We start from the raw sequence: 22,134 nt of genomic DNA, 5'->3' as shown, positions 1-22,134 counted from the left end.
TTTCATTTAAGGCTTTTGGTTAACAATGGAAGATTTTACAGCACAATGTGTGCTACTGAGTGTTGGTCCTACCCCAACTGACTTCAATGGTGGGCTTAACATGAGATGAGTAATGGTACTGCCCCCATTGACTTTAATGCTGTTGTATTGGCAAATTATAACAAGTGGTGACTTATACTGATGTGGTGGCATGCTGACAAAGCCAGGATACCTGCCTTATAGATAATGAATGAAGGTGGTGTGTGTGTGTATGTGTGTGTGTGTGTGTGTGTGTGTGAGTGTGTGTGTTGGGGAGTGGGGGAGGGGTGTGTGTGTGTGTTGGGTAGTGGGGGAGGGGTGTGTGTGTGTGTGTGTTGGGTAGTGGGGGAGGGGTGTGTGTGTTGGGGAGTGGAGGAGGGGTGTGTGTGTGTTGAGGAGGGGTGTGTGTGTTGGGGAGTGGGGGAGGTGTGTGTGTGGGGGAGGTGTGTTTTGGGGAGTGGGGGAGGTGTGTTTTGGGGAGTGGGGGAGGTGTGTTTTGGGGAGTGGGGCAGGAGTGTGTGTGTGTTGGGGAGGCGTGTGTGTGTTGGGGAGGTGTGTGTGTGTTGGGGAGGTGTGTGTGTGTGTTGGGGAGGTGTGTGTGTGTTGGGGAGTGTGTGCGTGTTGGGGAGTGGGGGAGTGTACCAACATCACCCAACCTTCCCGAGTAGGCCTTGGACTGTGCTGCTTCGCTACCCAGAGAGCCAAGTGCTACAATGAGGTACTTGGTTGACAGTAAAATGGTAACTGAAGACTTACTACTTGTGAATGACTCGCATCCCTTGCATGTACTAACCCACTTTCTTACAGAAAGTCACAGACTTCATATTGGGCAAGAAATTAACCAGTATATCCAGAAAGATTTGCTGTATTCCTTTGGGAGGGGGGTGGGATTGTTTTTTAGGCCTGAAATATTTATTAAAGGGCTTTATAACTCCCTGTATTGAGTAAAGATATTGGGGACACGAATGGTTGAATGTGGACTTGGTTTTAGGACTGTGCAACAGCTTCCTTTTATGAGGGACCCTGGTTTGAGCCTTAGAAAAAGTATTTGAGGGAAGTTGCAATAAAACTCCACTGTGAGGGTGCTTTGGCGGGTGGTGTTGGGGATGGTAAGAAAGGATGGACTATCAACATAGTCATGCCCACTGGGTTTGGGAAGGGAAGCTCCCTTTTGCTTCAATACAATAGTGACTTTGCCCTACAGAAGCAGTAAAATAAAAGTGGATAGAAGGCGAGCCAATTTGAAGGGTTGCTCCGGTAACAAGTGTGTCATTTCTTAGATAATATCATTCTCAAGCAAATTTACATCTCAGGGATGAGAATTTGAGCTTTTATGGTATGAAAGGGGAGCCCTTTGAAGTCACAGAGGGAACAAGCATTGGCATAGCCAATAGGTCTCGCTTGTGGGACCTTATAAGTATTTCGTTTTGCAGCACAATATCCTTGGTGCAACAACATCAGCTGTTGCACGGCTAAACCTTGTACCTTATAAGTGTTTAGGCATGCAACAGATGATGTTGTTACAGCCGGTGAAAGAACAAGGCTGTTAATGAGGGGAAAGAAGAAGCGGTTCGAGTCAATGAGGGAGGTGCTGCACGACCGGGGGGGGGGGGGGTTAATTTTTTCCTGAAAGGAAGGAGGTTGTGTTCCTTCCGATGGCTCTCAGGCAGGTTGTTCCAGATGGAGGGGATAACTGATGAGAAGGGCAGTGTGTGAGGGGGCAGTGTGAGAGGGGTCAGTGTGGAGGGGTCAGTGTGGAGGGGTCAGTGTGGAGGGGTCAGTGTGGAGGGGTCAGTGTGGAGGGGTCAGTGTGGAGGGGTCAGTGTGGAGGGGTCAGTGTGGAGGGGTCAGTGTGGAGGGGTCAGTGTGGAGGGGTCAGTGTGGAGGGGTCAGTGTGGAGGGGTCAGTGTGGAGGGGTCAGTGTGGAGGGGTCAGTGTGGAGGGGTCAGTGTGGAGGGGTCAGTGTGGAGGGGTCAGTGTGGAGGGGTCAGCGTGGAGGGGTCAGCGTGGAGGGGTCAGCGTGGAGGGGTCAGCGTGGAGGGGTCAGCGTGGAGGGGTCAGCGTGGAGGGGTCAGTGTGGAGGGGTCAGTGTGGAGGGGTCAGTGTGAGGGGGCAGTGTGTGAGGGGGCAGTGTGTGAGGGGGCAGTGTGTGAGGGGGCAGTGTGTGAGGGGCCTGATGCAGGCGACTTGCGTGTGTTGGCGTCAATAATTTACACGTAAGCAAAGTCACAGCCATTTACAACTGGTGTGCCAGGAGCAAACATGTTTTTCGATTTTAAGTGCCACTTTAAAAAGTTAGTAGCTGCCAGTATTCGCAGACTGTTAAATTGTTCAGGGATTTGCATATATTTGAAAATGTCTGTTTTTTAAAACAACTGCATTGTTGATCACACCTCATCTGGGAGCGCTGTCTGGGCCTGTGAGGATGGGTGCACTAGGCACTTCCCGAGCAGCAGAGATTTTAGAAAGGTTTCTTTATGGCATTCCCTCTCGGCCTGCTGCAGGATAAAGAGGCGAGGGTGGCGTGGGGAGTGGAGAGGCCAGCAGAGTGACGCGATTTGTTTCGGTGGAGGGGGAGGGAATTGAAGCGTGAATGGAAAGTGCACAAACAACGCACCACACTGCAAAGAGAATTAGAAGCTTGCAGCAGTATCTAGGTGAAAGCATACGTGTTTGGGTGCGTGAAGTAAAAACATTATATTAAAAGTAAATAAGAGAGGGATGCAGAACACAGAGGCAGGAGAGTATTGAAGTCGAGGGCAGGCAGCAAGACACACAGAGGTGAATCATGGATATTGTCCATATTGTCTCCTTCCTCATCAAGGAAAAAACCAGACTTAACTCAGTTCAACCCACTAAGCACAAAGTGTGGAAAAGAGACTTGAAGAAACTCAACCCAAACTCCCTACCACCCAACAGCTGCAATCGGCTACTTCCCCCTCCCGGCGTTACAGACGTTCAACTTCTGACTGACCACTATCTCAATACTATGTCCACAATAATCGATGAGGTGGCGCCCATGCAACTAAAAAGAGTCTCGTCCAAGAAGACTTCCAACCCATGGTATGACGGAAGCCTCAATGAGGATAGACGGGCGATGCGAATGGCAGAGCGCACCTGGAGGTCAGCCCCCTCTGCAGTGCACCTAAAAAGTCTAAAGAAACAGAGAAACGCCTACTTCAGGAAAATAAAACGCTCAAAAAGAGACTTCTTCAGCCTCCAGCTCGCCCAAGCTAAAAACCGTCCAAGAAAACTGTTTGAGTTAGTCAGAACACAATCCAAAGAGCAACCCCAGAAAATCAGCTCCATGGACGTTACTCCTTCCTGCGAAGACTTCTCTGCCTTCTTTATCCAAAAAACTGAGAGAATAAGAAGCGATCTCCTCAATGACGCTATCCTGTACTCCAACCCCCGTCACACAGCAGTGCCTCAACCTAAGAACAATGCTACTTGGTCATCCTTTGACACTTACTCCGTAGAAGAAATTGGCAGACTGCTCAGCGCCTTGAAACCTTCCAATCACCTCTCTGACCCCCTTCCTGCTAACGCTGTAAAAGACTTTTCCCCCTGGCTTCTCCCACTCTGGTCTAAGATTATCAATAGCTCTCTTCAACAAGGATCCATCCCCAACGCCCTCAAAGTAGGGCAAGTCACACCGCTACTAAAAAAAACAACAGCAGACCCCACTGATCTAAACAATTACCGACCTATTACAAACATTCCCACTCTCGCTAAACTGTTGGAAAAATGCGTACAACTACAATTGACTAAACACATAGATAAGTTTGATCTCCTTAACGCTCATCAGTCAGGCTTCCGAGCAGGGCACAGTACCGAAACTGCCATGACTCACATAGTGGACGATGCCCTCCAAATCCTAGACCAAAACAATACCTGTCTCCTCATCCTTCTGGATCTCTCCTCAGCATTCGATACAGTTAAACATGAGAACTTACTCGAACTGTTAAACACAAGAATGGGCATATCTGGGACTGTTCTAAAGTGGTTCACCTCATTTCTACACAACCGGACACAAAGAATCAAAAGCAACAACCTCTGTCCTCTCCGGTACCTGTATCGCTAGGCGTCCCTCAAGGATCCTCCCTCTCCCCAACACTGTTCAACCTCGTTATGGAACCTCTCACTACGTTGTTACAGGCCTCTAATGTGCACTTTCACATGTATGCCGACGACACCCAACTTTATCTCAAAATACAATCTCCCAAGGACATCACGCTGCTGAACACCACGATCAGAAACACCCAATCCTGGCTTGCTGAGAATCACCTCAAACTCAATGCTCTGAAGACCGAGTTCCTCCTGATCTCACCTCCCGCTAAAATATCCACGGCTCAAACATGGCTTAAGCAATTAACGGCTCTAAATGTACAGCCCATCGTAGTAGACTCAGCAAAATCTTTAGGCATAACACTTGACACCAATCTCAACATGCAGCTGCACATCAGCAAGGCAACCAAAGGAGCGAACTTCCAATCAATACCCTGAGAAAACTTAAACCTTTCCTTCCTGCCAAAGACTTCCAAACTGCAGTTCAATCTTTAGTCATCCCGCACATAGAATACGGTAGCACCGCCCTCTGCGGGCTCCCCCTAACTACAACGGCACCCCTAAGAGCGTCCCTTAACGCCGCAGCGAGACTCGTCACAGGCTCAAAAAAACACTCGCATATCTCCCCGGACTTTAAATCACTGAACTGGCTACCTTTTGAAGCCAGAATTCAACTGAAAATCGCATGCATGACACACAAGGCTGTGCATCTGAATTCACCCGCCTACCTCACTCAAAAGTTGACAATTTCGGGTGGCTCCCGAACTACTAGAAGCACAAACAATCTTTTGCTGAAACCTCGAAGATTTCGGAAGGAAAAAACGTATAAACGCTCCTTTTCAGGAATGGCACCCAGGATCTGGAACTCACTCCCTCCTGAAACAAGGCTCATCTCCTCCAACACAATCTTTAAGAAAGAAGTTAAAGCGATCCTCATGGCAAAATACACATGACCTATTACTCCGTATCACTCATAAATCTGCTCTGTAAGGCCTGCCCGACCTTGGCCTATTGTACCACCCGTATTATCGAATTATGTAATTGTATACGCTCACTCTTTGTATTTTGTTATAATGTTCGATGCACCTGGTTGATTATGTATATTGTTATATTGTTGACGCACCTGGTTGACTTTGCACACTTTACCCTCTCCACCTCAACGATCTTTACATCCCTTCTACTGTCGCACCTGTGGGACTATACATCCTGCACACACCCACCTCAACTTGGCCCACCTTTAAACTCTAAATACTCTAAACACGCTTAAGCAAGTATATGCTCCTTGGTATCGCACTTTATGCTATTGACGCAATTGTTTGTCTACTCTCAGTGTACCTACACTACCACACCTGTAACCTACCTCATGTCCTTGGACCTACCTATGTAACTAGCACCTTGTACCTAACTACCTCATATATCACTTTGTATATACGCTTTATTACTTTGTATTTTTACTTTGTATTTGTACTTGTAAAGCGCTCTGATATCTGCAAAGATCTTGTTCGCGCTGTATAAAACTCTCAAAATAAAATATCAGAAACGGGGAACCTAATTATAATGTGGAAAGCAAGCTAATCTAAACAGACATTAACGACTTCCTGAAGACTAATATCAAGTTGTGTCCCCATTTGAACTGCAACAGTTTTGGCGATGCTTGGCTAGACATAACATGGTGTCAGAGATAGATTAAAACCCCGAACACGAACTCAAATCTACGTGTAAAGCAGCTTAGGTGAGGAGTAACGGCAGGGAAAGGTTGAAATGTTGTGTCTAAGCTGACTGGGAAGACACACGTTACACCCTGCGGGCAATGTGGACAAAGGAAAAAAACTACTGAAAGACTTGTGCTGCGAAGAAGGAAGGAGATTCAAAATGGCAAGAAGGCTGAGATAAGTGTTTTACGTGACGATGCAGTGAAGTGGAGGAATTGAAGCGCAAATGGTAAGGATAGCACAGCTGGGAGTTTAGCCTATGAGCGCAGATCCAGAGTAAAAAAGAAATCAGACAGTTAATTGACGAAAGCTGTCGCGTTAAAAAAAAAACAGCTGTAAGGCAAGCGAGCAGCGTAATGTAATTGTAGCACTGTTGGAAAGAACACACATTGAACTGTTGCGCAGCTTAAATTTGAAATGTAAAGTATGGCATGTCCAAGAGCAAGTGCCATAAGCGCAGTGGAAAAGGCATGCAGAGCGAGCAGCGACCCGTTGATTTATTGTCACGAAGAAACTAGAGTGCTGCGTAGGAAATAAATCGATGTCACAAGCGCAAGTGGATAACGAGCCAGAGTGAGCAGTGAGGAGTTATTTTATGTCACGCTGTAAGGAGAGTGCAGTGTGAGAAAAGACGTGGTGCCTTAAGCGCTGGAGAGGAACCGGACAGAGCGAACAGCACGCAAGTGAAAAGGGAAGCGGAGCGAGCTGCGAGCTGTTCTTTTGAAGTCACGCATTGAGGAGAGTGCTGCGCATGAAAAGTCTCAGTGGCTGATTTGACTATTAATTAAAGCAGTGTGGTTAACAGCAAATGTGTAAAGACTAACCAGACGTTGAGAGCCAAATAAAGTAAAGTAAAACAACCTACTTACAGTAGAAGCTCACTCTGGACGGCAGGTAATACTCTGATGAAAAGGACGCGAAAACAATAAATAAAATAAAAAAGACGCGAGTGGTGCGCGGCCGGGAAACTGAAAGTACGGCCCATGATTAATTAGGGGAGGAGAAGCCGCAGAGCGCACGCTGGGCGAAGCCCTTTGATGTGCTGTGCGGCGGCCGTTAAAAAAAATGCAATTAGGAGGGAGGGAGGCTGATGCGCGTGCTTGTTTGATCAAGTGATTCACGTGAACTTAAACAAAACCGCACGAACGAAACCCTTGGTTTCACGAGCGTTTCCAGGACATGAATTTGCGCGCATTGATAGGTCGCGAGACCTAAAAAACTAGAGGGCTTTTCTTTGGAACAACAAAATGGAGAGGGACAACCTGTTCGGACTCAGTTGAGGAGTCCACTTTAGATGGGACAAAAGTATGGATTTTGGATGGTGATTATTATTGTACAGGTGTATTCGTTGATCTTTTCTCAAACTGAAAAATCTAAATGAAATGGGGGCTGAGGGGTAATTAAACATTTCTCAGTTTAAAAGTTTTATTTTCCCATTAAAAGTCAAGGCAAATAGCTGACCATACAGTACTTACCCGATAACCCTCAAGATCCCTCATTTGAATTTGTAATAGAGAGAGATCCCTTAGAATTTGAAGATTGTCTTTATCCCACTTCAGTGCATTTCTGTAACATTTGATTGCCTCGTCATACTTCTTATCAGACCTCTGAAGAAGACCATAGACATGCCAACCTGTTATACTTGTTAAGGAAACAATAGAGACGTGAAAACAACAAATATTCACAATTTAAGAAAGACCTCAGCACAGAAGCTCAGCAAAAACAGAGTAGTAGAATATGTTTCCATGTGGTCAGCCTACAACAATTCATGGAAACTTTAGACAATATACGCGCACAATTAATACATACATGCCAATCACATTCCATCCCTTTGTCTACTTGATTGTCAACTCAAGATATTATTATAATCACAGATTTTCATAAGTTGTTAGGGGGAAGCCCCCTGTTACTGGCAGTATCTTTTGTACTGTTCTTACCCACTGTGGTGCCAGATCCACAAGACTGATGCACTCCCTGCTGGGTAACCAAGTCTTTACTCTTAGCTACCTTTCTCTCAGGCTTGAACTCATTGAAAACATGCATCTCAGGTACCCCAACACTAAAGAGATCCAGGGGAATAGAGAATTGACAGTAATATCTTCCTGCCCCAGGAAGACTAAAGGGAATGAAGTACTTGAGAGAACATTTTTTTTAAAATTGGACAAACATCTTTAATGTGGTCTCCATTCCATCCAATGAGGATGAGGGAGGTCCAACAACCACTGATAGAAATCTTTGAGATGTGTACATTTAGAAAATAGATGGTTGTGCTATGTTTTCTCCTACGCCTGGGAACAACAACGGGATTTCATTTTTGGTTGCTTTTCAATTTCTCTAAACGCACTGTACCTAGCTTATTGTCTAAGAACGCACAGAACCCATAGAAAACTCATATATGCCTAATAATGTCACCCTCGCGTAGCCCAAAAGAACACTGATGGGGGTCAAGCCTTAGCATAGATATGTACATACGGGACGGAAACCAGCAGGAATGACCATGTTTCAAAACAAAAATGCTAACATTTTGCCAAACTTCATGTTCAGTGGGCCTTAGCAGCTAGCCAAGTGACAATATATATTTTTTTAAACTGTGACCCAGATAGGATTGCGCAGAGAAAAGATTAAATTGCATGGTTCAGGTTACATTCTAGATTGTAGAGATACTTATTTGGAAGCCCAATTTAAGCAGCCAGTAGAAGTCTAGCCTTGACATGACTGATAAACATGTGGATGATTAAGTGGAAGGATGTCTAGAAGATATCTGTATCTTCAAATAAAAACCAAGAGTGGTAGATGTGATGGGTGCATTTAGGTCATATGCAAAATCACCATCTTCTGAAAGGTGAGCAAGAGCCAATGGTGTTGCTTTCAGTTCAAGACTTCTTTCAGTCAGTTGGCTTCTACTATCTGAAATGTATGTCTGGACAGAGTGCTCAGATAAAATGTTAATCAATTTAACTGGCCTGTATCATACAAGAACCTAAAAGAAAATTAAATTACATTACTGAACTCTCCGCTTAAGACATTATTTAGACAAATTATCAGTGGGGAAAAATCGGTTTTAGATCTAGCACAATAATAACTCTTCAAAATAGCATGTTAAAATACTAATCCCTTGTAAATAAAACTACAATAGGACACACATTTATTAAATAAAAAAAAACTAGGGTGAAAACCCATAGATAAATGCGATGCTAGACTCCTAAAGCCAAGTGAAACATTTAAAAAGGATACAAACATGACTCTTCAAGTCGTTGCGTAGACCCCTTCGCACCAAGTCATAAGCTTCCTCCTTTTTTCCTAAGCAGTTCAGTGTCAATCCTTTCATTGCCAAAGTTTCTAAAGTCAACAAAGCAATAATTTTAAGAACACACTACCAATATTATACAAAAACCTTAAACATTAACCAAATGGAAAAAAAACAATTAAGGTATGCAGAATGTACAGAAGTATCAGCTTACAAATTCCTAAATAGAAGCCTGAAAGTCAATAAAACGTTACTTACCTGTAGCATCAGTGGTTTGTGTGTCTGTTTCTCGCTTCCACCATTGCCAAAGCGCCTGAATGCTCAGAGAATAGGATGCAGTATGTGTTTAAGTAATCTCCAACTTCAAAACACCCTCAGTAAAATTATGTGGCTTAGTTACAAATCTAGAGAACGTTTTACATGAATATCTACACACAAACATTAGATTTTGTCCTGTGAAAATGTATGATGATGTTGACACCAAAATTGATTTGTATTGGTTCATTAGGCAGTTGAAATAAAAAAAATTTTTTACAAATGGAGATCGCCCAAGTACAAATGTTGTATGTGAAAACCCACAGGTATCCTGTACTATATCAGACATTAAGAATACTGATTTGTTGTTGTCAATTATTGAGAATGAGGAAGACCCAATAACGATGCACAAATTACTACAAGATCTAGAGTTACAATATGACCACAGTGAGGACAGTGGTCTCAAGGTGAAATCGCGGTGGACTCCTCAGTTGTCCAGTGGCAATAGCATTGATATGTTTTACAAAGCCATCTCATCAGATATAGATAAATGGAGAGAGAATAAGAGTACATATAAGAACTATCACTTTAAAGATAACTTGACTAAACATGAAAGGGAGGCTTTGTATGATCTGGCACGTGATCAGAATATTATTGTTCGCGAGGCGGACAAATGTGGATGCATGATTGTTCTGAACAGATTATGAGAATGAGATCCTAGAACAACTAAGTGATAGCAAATGTTACATCAAACTGTCCGATATTTGAGATTACTCGCACTATAAATTATCATTTGAAGAACTGGCGTGAAATGAGGATGAATTTAGGTTTCTATTAGTAGATAGACCTAGGTTCCCCTGTATGTACACCTTGCCAAAGGTGCACAAACAATTACAATTTCCCCCCGGGAGACCGTTATTATCGGGGATAGGGGGACCAACGGAGAAACTTTCGCAGTTTGTTGATGTGTACTTACGACCTTTTGTCTCTAATTTACCATCTTTTATACGCGACACAAAACATCTATTGAATATGCAGTGTGATGTTAAGTGGGATTTGGGAATGACCCTGGTATCATTTGATGTTGTATCACTCTACAAAAATATAGAACATGAGAAGGGATTGCATGCCGTGGAGTATTTTTTGGACAAACTGTCAGTTGAATATTGTGGAGAAGTGTGGCTCAGGGGTTAGAGGCAGCAGACCCGGAAGCTGAGATCGGTCCTGGACCAGGGTTCAATTCCCCGCCTCGGTGGGGTCTTGGGCTAAAAATTCCACGGACTCGATAATTCTCGCCCCGGTGCCTCCTCGACTCACGGGTTCACACTCTGCGACTCTGGGCAATAGCTTGCTTAATCTCCACAACGGCCCCTCGCGGCGGGATGCCTGACTTTCACCTTGTGGATACCCTGCTATCTCACAGGGGAATACCAGGAAGGGTTCCCTAAGCAAGCGCCGGGAAACCCACTGCGGGTAGCTGTGCGCTATATAAGCTCAACTACATACATACACATTTACATATATGTCTCATACCAACATGCTTATAGAAATGTCAAGGTTAATACTCAATAACAACACTATCCTCTTCAATGACAGTTGGTACAAACAACTGTGTGGTACCGCGATGGGTTCCAGATTTGCATCGTCTTTTGCCAACCTGTTTATGGGTTGTTTCGAGGCGGTGCACATCTGGGGGCCTCGTGGCCAGGAGTGGGTAGGAGATATCCACTACTGGGGTCGATTTACCGACGACTGTATAATGATCTGGACAGGCTCATCACTGAGACTTGATGCTTTTTTTTGAATTTTTAAACACTAATGATTATAATATGAGGTTTACAATGACCAACAGTAGGATGGAGTTGGTATTTTTGGATGTGGAATTGTATATTGAAAGGGAGAAAATTCAAAGTCGTATGCACCGCAAACCAACCTCTTGTAACTCAGTGTTACATGCAGGGAGTGCACATACTAAGAGCCAGATTAACTTGATCCCGTATGGCGAAATGCTGCGGGCTCGCAGGAATTGCAGCCAAGAGGATACTTTTGATCGTAACTTACAAGACATTAAGACACGGTTCCTTACACGAGGGTATGATGGGGACGTAGTGAACAAGGCCGAGACCAGAGCACGGAATCTGAAACGTAGTGATACATTGAAAGAGAAAACTGTGGTGAACAAAAAAGATGGCACGGTGCGACTAATTACCAACTATCATCCCAACTCGCACAAAATGTATAGTACGCTGAAGAAACACTGGCCATTGTTGAAGATGGATAGGGATTTACATGACTGGGTTAAGGAATGCCCGAGTATCACATATAAGAAAGGTACATCGATATGAGGAATTGTCAGTCCTAGCTACCCTCCAGTATCAAGGACAGGGCTCCATACCCTGAGTAATGGTTCATACAAATGTGGAAGGTGTAGCATGTGTAAATTAGCCATGGATGGTATCAAAGAATTTGATTACAATGGTTCGAACAAATTTAAAATCAGGAATCACATTGATTGTATGACCAAATATGTGGTGTATGTTTTGATCTGTAATTGTAAAATGATCTATGTAAAGAGCACCATTCGACATATGAGGGAAAGGATTATTGAACACCTCAGAGCTGTGAAACAAAATGATATGAGATACCCATTAGCGCAACACATGAGTGTCTGTAATGCCCAGAGTAAACAGCTGCAATTCAGGTTTCATGGCTTGCAAACAATCCCTATTGGTAGAAGAGGTTGGAATAGGGAGTTGAGATTACGACAGAATGAGGCACGGTGGATCATGGCTTTGGATTCTGTGAAATATTGACTTAACCTGGATCATGAAATGCAATACTTTCTAGGTACCTAAAATGTGGTTGACTGAGAAATACAACTGATAGCCACAAGGTGGGAATATGAGGTCTGTTTCAACCTCATATCCATGTGTGACAATTACATGAGTAAGAACCAATTTGTGTCACGTTGTAGTGTAGAGATAATGTTAATCTCTTATTAGATGTTAATGGTCCTTGTAGGATAGCTGGACTATAATGTCAACTTACTGATAAGAATGTCTGCTTCTTCATTGTTTGATAAGGTCTGATTCTTAATCAATCCTATTACCTGCTGTGTATATTTGTTTGTTGTATATTATAGGAAAAATATTTACTGTGAATTTCAATACAGCAACCTTTGAATGTGATTTTTGGTCGCTATACCCAAGAATGAGTAGAGGTTAGATCTTGTTTTCCTTGAAAACAGAGTTTTATGTGGTCATGAGACCATTGAATACAAGATTGGGTAATACCTGTTGGTGTTCCATTTGTGACGAGTTCATGATTAATTATTATCGTAATATAAAATTTTGAGTTATCCGGTTTTTACATTTGGAAACGGAAGGGTTTCATGTTGGACCTTACTATGGGGCTAATGGGTTCTATAATGTAGAGAATCGTGGTCGCAGTCTATTGTTAACATCCTTTTGATTATACAGTTGATTAATCGAGACTCACTGGCGCCTGGATTATAGGGATAACAATGATATGAGTATAGGGATGAACAATCGTACGGGCAAGTATTATAATAATTCGAGTGATAAATGTTCAAGTAGATTAATTTTTCCGCACCAACGGTGTACATTGATTAAATATTACTGTATACAAGTGCTGGGTATACATACCCGTGTCGATTGTCAATGAAGTTTTATTGTGTGAAGAATGACACATTCACATTATGATACGTAGGGTAAATACATAGCTTGGTTAAGTTTGAGGAATTTTGGCGGCCATGTTGAGTAAGGCGCGAGTATATGATTTATCCAGGTCCTGATCTGATTTTGAGCTTATAAATATACGCTTACATTTTTATAATTTGGTGGTCTTCCAAAATGGGTCCAAGCGGAATTTGGACCGATGCCTGTATAGATGGGATTGGTAATACGCGGGCTGACCACTGAAACGATATATAAAAAAGATAGGAAACCTAAGATGGCGCTTGATCACGCAGCAGGTTGTTTCGGATGGGGAGTACTCTCTGCTGTTCGGGTAAGTTTTCGCTTACATGGCTATTGATACATGACATGGACTAATGTAGATGCGATAAAGTATACTGGAATGTGTGTATTTTAGGGTTAGACTGGATAACGAGTGAACTTGGTGATTTTAATGAGTTAAGCGAGTGAAACACGGTACACTGGGGTATTGCACTTTTAACTTTATCGAGGCTGGATAGTTAAGATTAATGGTTACGGAAACCAGTTATTTATTTATTTTGAAAGTTTTATATAGCGCGGACAAGATCTTTGCAGATATCAGAGCGCTTTACAAAAAAACAGGGGGGGTAAAGAAACAAGGGGGTGATTAACAGACTTTTAAGCAAAGAGTAATTGTATGTACAAGATGAGTAGCAATATAGGGTAGGTACATGGGGGGACATAAAAATCATTAAAAACCAATGATACAAATCGACAATCAGACAGAACAATAGTGCAGATAGGTGCAGAGTCTCAAATAGATCCAACGTACAAGTTCAGGTGAATTTAGTCATGAGGATAGCTTTTACTTCTTTCTTAAAGAATGTAGTGGAGGAGATAAGTCTGGTTTCTGGAGGGAGTGAGTTCCAGATCCTGGGTGCAATTCCTGAAAAGAAGCGTTTATATGTTTTTTCCTTCCGGAATCTACGAGGTTTCAGAAGAAGATTCTTTGTGCTTCTAGTGGTTCTTGTGCCACCAGATATTGCCAGCTTCTGAGTGAGGTAGCTGGGTGAGTTGTTGTGTACAGCTCTGTGCGTCATGCAGGCAATTTTCAGATGTATTCTAGCTTCAAGAAGTAGCCAGTTCAAGGATTTTAGGTCAGGGGTAATATGTGAGTGTTTTTTTGATCCGGTGATGAGTCTTGCTGCAGCGTTCAAAGAGGCTCTCAGGGGTGCAGTTGTAGATAGAGGGAGTCCACAAAGGGCTACGCTACGCTACTGTAGTCTATGCGAGGAATGACTAGGGCTTGTACTGCAGTTTGGAAGTCCTTGGCTGGTAGGAAGGGTTTAAGTTTCCTCAGGGTATTGATTTGGAAGTTTGCTCCCTTAGTTGCCTTGCTGATATGCTGCTGCATGTTGAGGTTGGCGTCAAGTGTAATGCCTAGGGATTTCGCTGAGTCCACGATGGTAGGTTGGACATTGAGTGCAGTTAGGTGCTTAAGCCAAGTTTGAGTGGTGGAGATTTTCGAGGGAGGTGAGATCAGAAGGAACTCAGTTTTCAGAGCATTGAGTTTGAGGTGATTATCGGCAAGCCATGATTGTGTGTTCTGAGCGTTGAGTTCAGTAGTTTGATGTCATTGGGGGATTGTAATTTCAGGTATAGTTGGGTGTCGTCTGCGTACATGTGAAAGTCTACATTAGATGCTTGTAACAAGGTGGTGAGAGGTTCCATGACCAGATTGAACAATGTTGGGGATAGAGAAGATCCTTGTGGGACGCCTAATGTTACAGGCACTGGTGGGGACATCAAGTTGTTGCTTTTGAATTTCTGAGACCGGTTATGCAGAAAGGAGGTGAACCAGTTGAGAACAGTCCCAGATAGACCCATTCTGGTGTGTAACAGCTCAAGTAAGTTCTCGTGTTTGACAGTGTCAAATGCTGAGGAGAGGTCAAGAAGGATGAGGAGGCAGGTATCGTTTTGATATAAGATTTGGAGCTCATCATCAATTGTGTGTCATAGCAGTTTCAGTACTGTGCCCTGCTCGGCAGCCTGATTGATGAGGGTTGAGGAGGTCAAATTGATCAATGTGTTTTGTCAATTGGAGTTGTACGCATTTTTCCAACAGTTTTGCAAGGGTGGGAATGTTGGTAATAGGACGGTAATTGTTTAGGTCAGTGGGGTCAGCTGTTGGTTTCTTGAGTATAGGTGTAACTTGTCCAATTTTGAGGGAGTCGGGGATGAGTCCTTGTTGAAGAGAACTGTTATTAATTTTGGTCCAGAGTGGGAGGAGTAATGGGATGAAGTCCTTTAATGCGTTAGCAGGAAGGGGGTCTGTGAGGTGATTAGAGGGTTTCAATGTACTGAGCAGTTTGACAATTGTTTCTTCCGAGTAGGTGTCAAAGGATGACCATGCAGCATTGTTCTTTGGTACAGTGGGTGTTATGATGTGGGGGTTTGAGTAAAGGTTTACGTCATTGCGGAGGTCGCTCCTTATGTTGTCAGTCTTTAGATTAAAGAAAGCAGAGAAGTCTTCACAGGATGGTATATCGCCTATTGTGCTATGTGAGGGTTGGGGTTGTTCCTTGGATTGTGTTTTGATGAGTTCAAATAGTTTTCTTGGCCGGTTTTTTGCATGGACGAGCTGGAGGCTGAAGAAGTCTGATTTTGTGAGCTTGATTTTCCTGAAGTAGGCGTTTCTTTTTTTCTTCAGAGTTTTAAGGTGCAGTGCCGAAGGTGTTGATCTCCAGGTGCGCTCTGCCATACGCATGGCTCGTCTATCTTCATTGAGTCGACCATCGTACCATGGGTTGGAGTTCTTAGTGGAGACTCTTTTCAATTGCAAAGGGGCGGCCTCATTGATTATTGAGGTCATAGAGTTGAGGTAGTGGTCGGTCAAAGATTGAACGTCAAGAGTGCCGGTAGGGGGAAGGAGGAGATTACAGCTGTGGGAAGGTAAAGAATTTGGGTTGAGTTTCTTCAGGTCCCTTTTCCAAACCTTGGATTTAGTGGTTTGAACCGGGTTAAGTTTAACTTTTTCATTGATGAAGAATGTGATAATGTGGTGGTCTGACCAGTCACAGGGTTGGATTGACCCAAGCTGGGTAGAGTTCTCTTTGGAGATGATAAGGTCGAGGATAGAGCCTTTATCGTGGGTCGGGCAGTTGCATATTTGGGTGAGGTCAAGAGCATTTAGGTAGTTTTTGAGACTATTTACCACTGCGTCATTGTGATCGTTCCAATGGAGATTGAAGTCACCAAGAAAATTTTGAGTGTTTTGCCGTCCGGAAAAGGTTGAGATTGTGTCCATGAGTTGTTGAGTGAAGATGAGGTTGTCCCCAGGTGGGTGGTAGATGACGTGTAGAGCATACAGGTTTGCTCTCGCTGATGACATCGAGGCAGATGTATTCGCAGGAGGTGAGTGAGGGGGAGGTGACTCTAGTAACTGAGAGGTTGCTCCTATAAATACATGTGATTCCCCCGCCTGTCTTGCTGGACCTGTCAAGTCTAATGATGTGGTAGTTGGGTGGAACTAGGATGTCCATGATAGGTGATGAAGATTCGGTTAACCAGGTTTCAGTGGGAATGGTTAGATCAAGGTCCAGTGTTTTGATGAGATCAGTGATGTCGGAGGAGTGTCTAGGGGCCGACCTGCAGTTGAGAAGTATGCATTTGAGCCTGGGGGTGTATAGGGTGGTAGATGGTTCTAGAGTGAGGGGGACTTTTTTAAGGTTGTTTGGGACGGAGCCTCTGTTGTTGTTTTGTGTGGAGTGCCTAAGGGGGTTAGAGTGAATCGTGGGGATGGAACGGTGTGTGGTGGCTAAGTGGTTTTGGGGAACTTGGTCATATGAGCGGAGGAGGGTGCGTATGTCGTGGTCTGTGAGTGGATTGGTGGTGCATCGGGAACTGTTGGTGGGATTGCGAGCGGGGATGGAGGTCCAGTGTGGGGAGTTTTGTGCGGGAGGGTGAATAGGATTGGTGGGGCATTTGTTTGGGGGGGAGGTGGTGGATAGGGGGTGTCTGGATTGTGTGAAGAGTAACTGAGGGTGTGGAGATCTTCTTTGACTTGGAGGAGGGTGGACATAATCATGTCCAGCGTGGGATTGGGAAAGGGGTTGGGCACTAAAGGTGTGTAGGAGTTTAGGTTACTGAGGTGAGGGGGGAGGGGTGTGGTGCTATTGCAGGCGTTGGTGATATTAGTGGGTGGGTTGTTCGGAAGGATAGGGAGGTTGGGGGGAAGGGTGTCGTTGAGTAAGGGTTAGGGAGGATGTTAATGGTATGGGTAAGGGTGTTGGTGGTAGGAGGGGTAGGAAAGTAGGGCGGAGTGGAGTGAGAGGATTAGTATGGTGTCGGTGTTATTGGGCTGGTAGTAAGTGGTAAAAGGGGGTGGGACGTTGAGGGATGATTGTAGGCTGGGTGTTGCGGGGGTGCAGGTGAGGTAGTGTGGACTGAGAGTGGGGGGGGGGGAATAGGTTGAGGGATGAGTGAGGACTAGGTGTGTCCAGGAAGCAGGTGGAGTAGTGGGGACTGAGGATGGGGGGGAGAAGTTGATGGATGAGTGAGGGCTAGGGGTGGCGGGGGCGCTGGTGAGGTAGTGGGGGCTGGGAATGTTTAGATGAGTTAGATTATTGGAATGATTAATGTGGGGTTTTTGAAGAAGTGGTGTGACTAATTGTAGCATGTTAGACATGAATTAGATAGAGACATGAATAATGCAGAATAGGTATACGAAGTTGATTAGGACTATTGTCGAGTTGTACAAATGTGGGTTTTTTGATTATGGAATGAGACTGATTGTTGTCTTTTTATGTATATATGATTTACCGGTAACAGATTACACATTCTGTTAAACTGTTGTCCTGAATGAGGACTACATGAAAACGGACGGTAAAGATGTATACCATATGTTTATTATTTGAGACTTGGTGTGTTCTATATTACTATCGGTGGAATGGAATAGTTAGATATATTATATTCTTCATTTTTGCTCCAGTGGAACGCAATTTGCTATGCTGAGAATTTTTACCTTGAAGTACGCTGTACGTAGTAAGTAAAATTGTGGACGGATATTCGAATAGGTGAGCTCGTCTCTTTTGGAACATCAGCAGGGGTATTTTTAATAATGGTCTTGGGGCCTATGACTCATACACATTTTAATTAGAAGTGAGGTTTATACACTGTGTTTAAAGATTGTTTTTGCACATGTTGAGTTGTGTTCACATTATTACCCCTCTATATAAAATCAACTTTGGATGAAGAAATACATTAAGATGTTGATTATTAAGTGATTTAGTCACTTGAAATTCACCTTGTGATCACCGTTGAGCAACAGGATTGGGTCAGGTGTGCACAATCCTATATTCAGTAACAGAGCGGTGACATATTAATCACAATATCTCATATCAAAAATTGATGTTCAGCACATATATATCCTTCAGATTTCCTTTCATGAAACAGGAGAGCACAGTCAAGGCTCCACTTGATCTAGTACTTTCCTGGTTTTTTAGTTGAGATCTCGACCGATACGCCTACATTGTTGCTCTATACACCAAATCTTGCTTATTTTGAATTATATCGGTCATTCTCTACCAGTGGACTATATACTCATCTAGCCTATGTTTGACGCCAGTTGATTTTCTTAAACACTGTGCCAACACTGACAGTTAACAGCTTTTTCGAGCCCCACGCCTCATTGAGGTCTTCTTGGTCAAGGACGCTCTTTATTCTTCATTATTATCATCCTACTACATCCTAACCTGTTTGTTTAGCCTTGAGGAAGTTGTGGTACTTGTTTGTACTGACGAAACACGTGTCGGCTGTTTCCATTTGAGGATAATTCTTTGAATAAACAGAATAACGGATATAAAAAAAAAAACATTGACTTGACTCTGAAACACAAGTCCTATGCACACGCTAGGTATACCGTATTGTAATCTCATTCATAGTCAAATGAACAGAAGCAGGTAAGGAGACAAGTTGGACAAGTTTGAGGTGTTGCTTTCAAGTGAAATATATTATAACCATCCTGGTAGGAAGGAATGATAACATCAAGGCAAACAACCAGCCGACACGTGTTTCGTCATACGGGTGCTGTACCCGTGACTCTTCAGGGCTGTATGATGAATGTCAAACAAGGGATTGGTATGTCGGTGATATTTCCAACCCGACAGTTACGGGTATAATGGGAATCGAAAGATAAGGTACATCAAGTGAAAAGGCACGGTCGGGTACGGCCTTCCATATGTGCATCTGCGCCGGTGCGCTTCCGTCCAGAAGGTGATGTCTTGTAAAAAAATTTACAAGACACCACCTTCTGGACGGAAGCGCACCAAGTGTCGGGTAGAGGCAAAAGTATTGCCCCTAGGACAATACGTTTTTTTTTTTTTACACTCGGATCAGCAAGGATACCCTGCCACGAGAAAGCTGCAGACGGAGACACATAAGCAAGCCGCGCAGCAACTTTAAACGGATACTGGAAAACCCACTATAAATTTAGCACGTGGTAGAATAGTTCAAGCTCACGGAAGAATCATATCCCCAACTGTAGCAACCTGGCGAGGTGAAAAGCCACACCCCCTAAATAATCTTTATATATGTGGGATACAAGCAAGACCCGTTAAACAAAGACACAGCTTTTTTTTTTTAAAGTACACAATAAAGTGTTGAAGACAAGAATTTGAGTCCAAAGAATCCCCCGATACAAATTCGGATAGAGTGATAAAGGAAAAAAACTATGGATAAACATGAATAGAGACAGAAAATTATGGTTTTGATAAAGATGGTGTTATAATTTGGAAACCATCGAAACGCGTCGACGCTGTTGATAACATTATTCAAGGACTGACATAATTGGGTTGAATATCGATTGGATCAACATATCAACTGTGGTGTTTCTAAGTCCAATTGAATGTGTAGTGGTATTTGACAAGCTTTGTGTCATACATTTCTTTGTCTGTTATGCTGGCCATAATAGTAAAAAAAAAGTAGTCAGTCAGTCAAAAATTCTTTTATTTGATTCATTAAAAAAAATCATAAAAGGATGGACAACCATCATAAAACGCAGTGCTTTAGAATATACATTTTTAAAAACCTAAAAAGACTTAAGGTCGATGTCAGAATAAGGAGATGCTTATTAGTTTTAAAAACAATGACAAATATAACAAAGCATTTAGGATAAATCTGCTAATTAGTTAGCTGCTTGGCAGAGTCGCATTTTGCCAGTTCTTTTGCTGCGATTTTCCATAGTGTAATGGCTCTACATGACAGGGGAATTGACGACCCTCCAAGACATTTAATGACTGCTGCTCTACATGTTCTTGTTTGTTCCTTCCTTAGAGCCTCCAGGAGGATGGATTTTCGGGCTTCCAATAAAAAAAGAGCAAGTACATAGAAAGTGAAGTAGTGACTCTTCCCCTTGACCACAAAGACGACACTCCTTGGATGGCCATATTTGTTTCCATTTTGGGGTCAAATCCTTTGAGGGGAAAGACCCCATGCGTATCAAAGTCAGAAAATGTTTTTTCTGATGGGAGAATTGTTCCAATAGATATTGTTGCGGCTTCAGCCTCTGGTAATCCTTTATCACAGCCCAGGCATGATGTTTTTTTGCAAAGGACGTTTTATCAATTAATAAAGAGGTCCGTTTGATAGAGTTATTGACTACGATTTTAAATCCGTAAAAAAAAAAAGTAAGCAGGATTTTTTTATTTTAAATGTATTGCATGCTTTCCATAAAAGAGAAAATTGTTTTTTATGTACTTTGAGTGTAAAATTTGATGTGATTTTAACTTTAGTATACTGGTACGATAACGAAAAAATTCTCTTTTTAAGAAATAAAATCCAACTATTACACATTGAATGTAAGATTCAATATTTTTATGGACGCCTGACTATTGGGTTTGAAGCAATTGGGTCAAGGGAACTGTTTCTTGTGTTTGGTTGGAGTACCTCACTTCCCTTGATAATATTAAGGGGGCCACCACATTTACACTACTTACAATATATTACCAACATTGCTGCGCCTTGATTATAGAAACATGTAATACATCTTGAACGTGCAGTTGTAAAGGACATTTTTCGCCTCTGCACATAAAGGTCCTTACGTGAATAGCATTTACAGACCGTTATATAACCCTTCGTGATGGTTCGTACAAAAATGTGAAGTGTGCTAATCATTGTAGTCCATCTAGTTTATTAACAGTCCAACATGGTCCATAATCAATATCAATTCATTGTTAACCTTAATAGTGGCATTAATGTTGCACATGATCAGCATTATTGCGCATATTCAGTAAAACCCTGCGCCAACCCAATACAAGATAGGTTCTTTAACTGCACATAGTTTCCTTGTGCATGCCCCAATTCATGGGTAAAAGATAGTATGAGCTCAGGCACATAGTTTCTTACGCCAGTAGTGTTTTTTCAGATGCATATACATGTTGACCACAATGTGCCTACAATTATACATCTTAATGTGCCAGCATGATAGTTCATACATTTGTCCATTACAAGTGGACTTTTTGAGTTACACATTATGTATCTGGTGAAGGCTGTGTGTTAACCAAGGGGGTCCCTGGATTGCCCAGCCCCCATACCGAAGTAGCAATGGGAAAGCTATAGCCTGACCATCTATCTGTAGGTCTCCTCTTGTTCATTGAGGCCTTGATTGACAGAGTCCAGAACATTTATCCATCTGCACTCCTTCAGATTAAGTGCAGACAGTATGTTGCCTCCCCTAGGGTGAAGGTGGATCTACTCCAGTACCCACCACTGGAGGTTATCAGCCGTATGACCAGCTGCGGTGTAGTGATCCACTAAGGGAGCTCCTTGCACTTTGCATCGGATCCTACTGCAGTGTTAGAGAATCCTTGTTTAGACAGAGTGGTTTGGCCAACATATATCTTATCACAGGGGCATCTTATGGCGTAGATCACATTTGAAGTATTACAGTTGCTGTGATGTGCCAACGAATACATTTGGCCATTGTGGCTGAATGATGAGCCCACCAGCGCGAAGTTGCAGGCTTTGCTATGGCAGCATTTATAATGGCCAACTAATGGTGGTAAGTTGAGCTGGTGTCTTAGGTGTTTCCAGGTAGGAGCAGACAACATAGTCTTAATTTTTCTGGCCAGTTTCAAGGCAAATATTGGCTCCTCCTTTA

The 22,134-nt window shown here is 43.1% G+C and overlaps 1 protein-coding gene across 1 annotated transcript in view; it reads right to left on the bottom strand.

Moving 5' to 3' along the window:
• The window catches only part of NAA15 (N-alpha-acetyltransferase 15, NatA auxiliary subunit), a 689,053-nt gene that overhangs the window by 552,722 nt on the left and 114,197 nt on the right, over positions 1-22,134 (bottom strand). Inside the window, exons 3-4 of the mRNA XM_078676786.1 lie at positions 9,033-9,137; positions 7,274-7,431 (exon numbers count right to left, since the gene is read on the bottom strand). Coding sequence (XP_078532912.1) covers positions 7,274-7,431; positions 9,033-9,137 — 263 coding nt within the window. The remainder of the gene's footprint in view (positions 1-7,273; positions 7,432-9,032; positions 9,138-22,134) is intronic.

The sequence above is a fragment of the Lissotriton helveticus genome, chromosome 2_1, assembly GCF_964261635.1.
Source record: "Lissotriton helveticus chromosome 2_1, aLisHel1.1, whole genome shotgun sequence".
Taxonomy (NCBI): Eukaryota; Metazoa; Chordata; class Amphibia; order Caudata; family Salamandridae; genus Lissotriton; species Lissotriton helveticus.
This window is presented reverse-complemented; position numbering and strand designations above follow the sequence as displayed.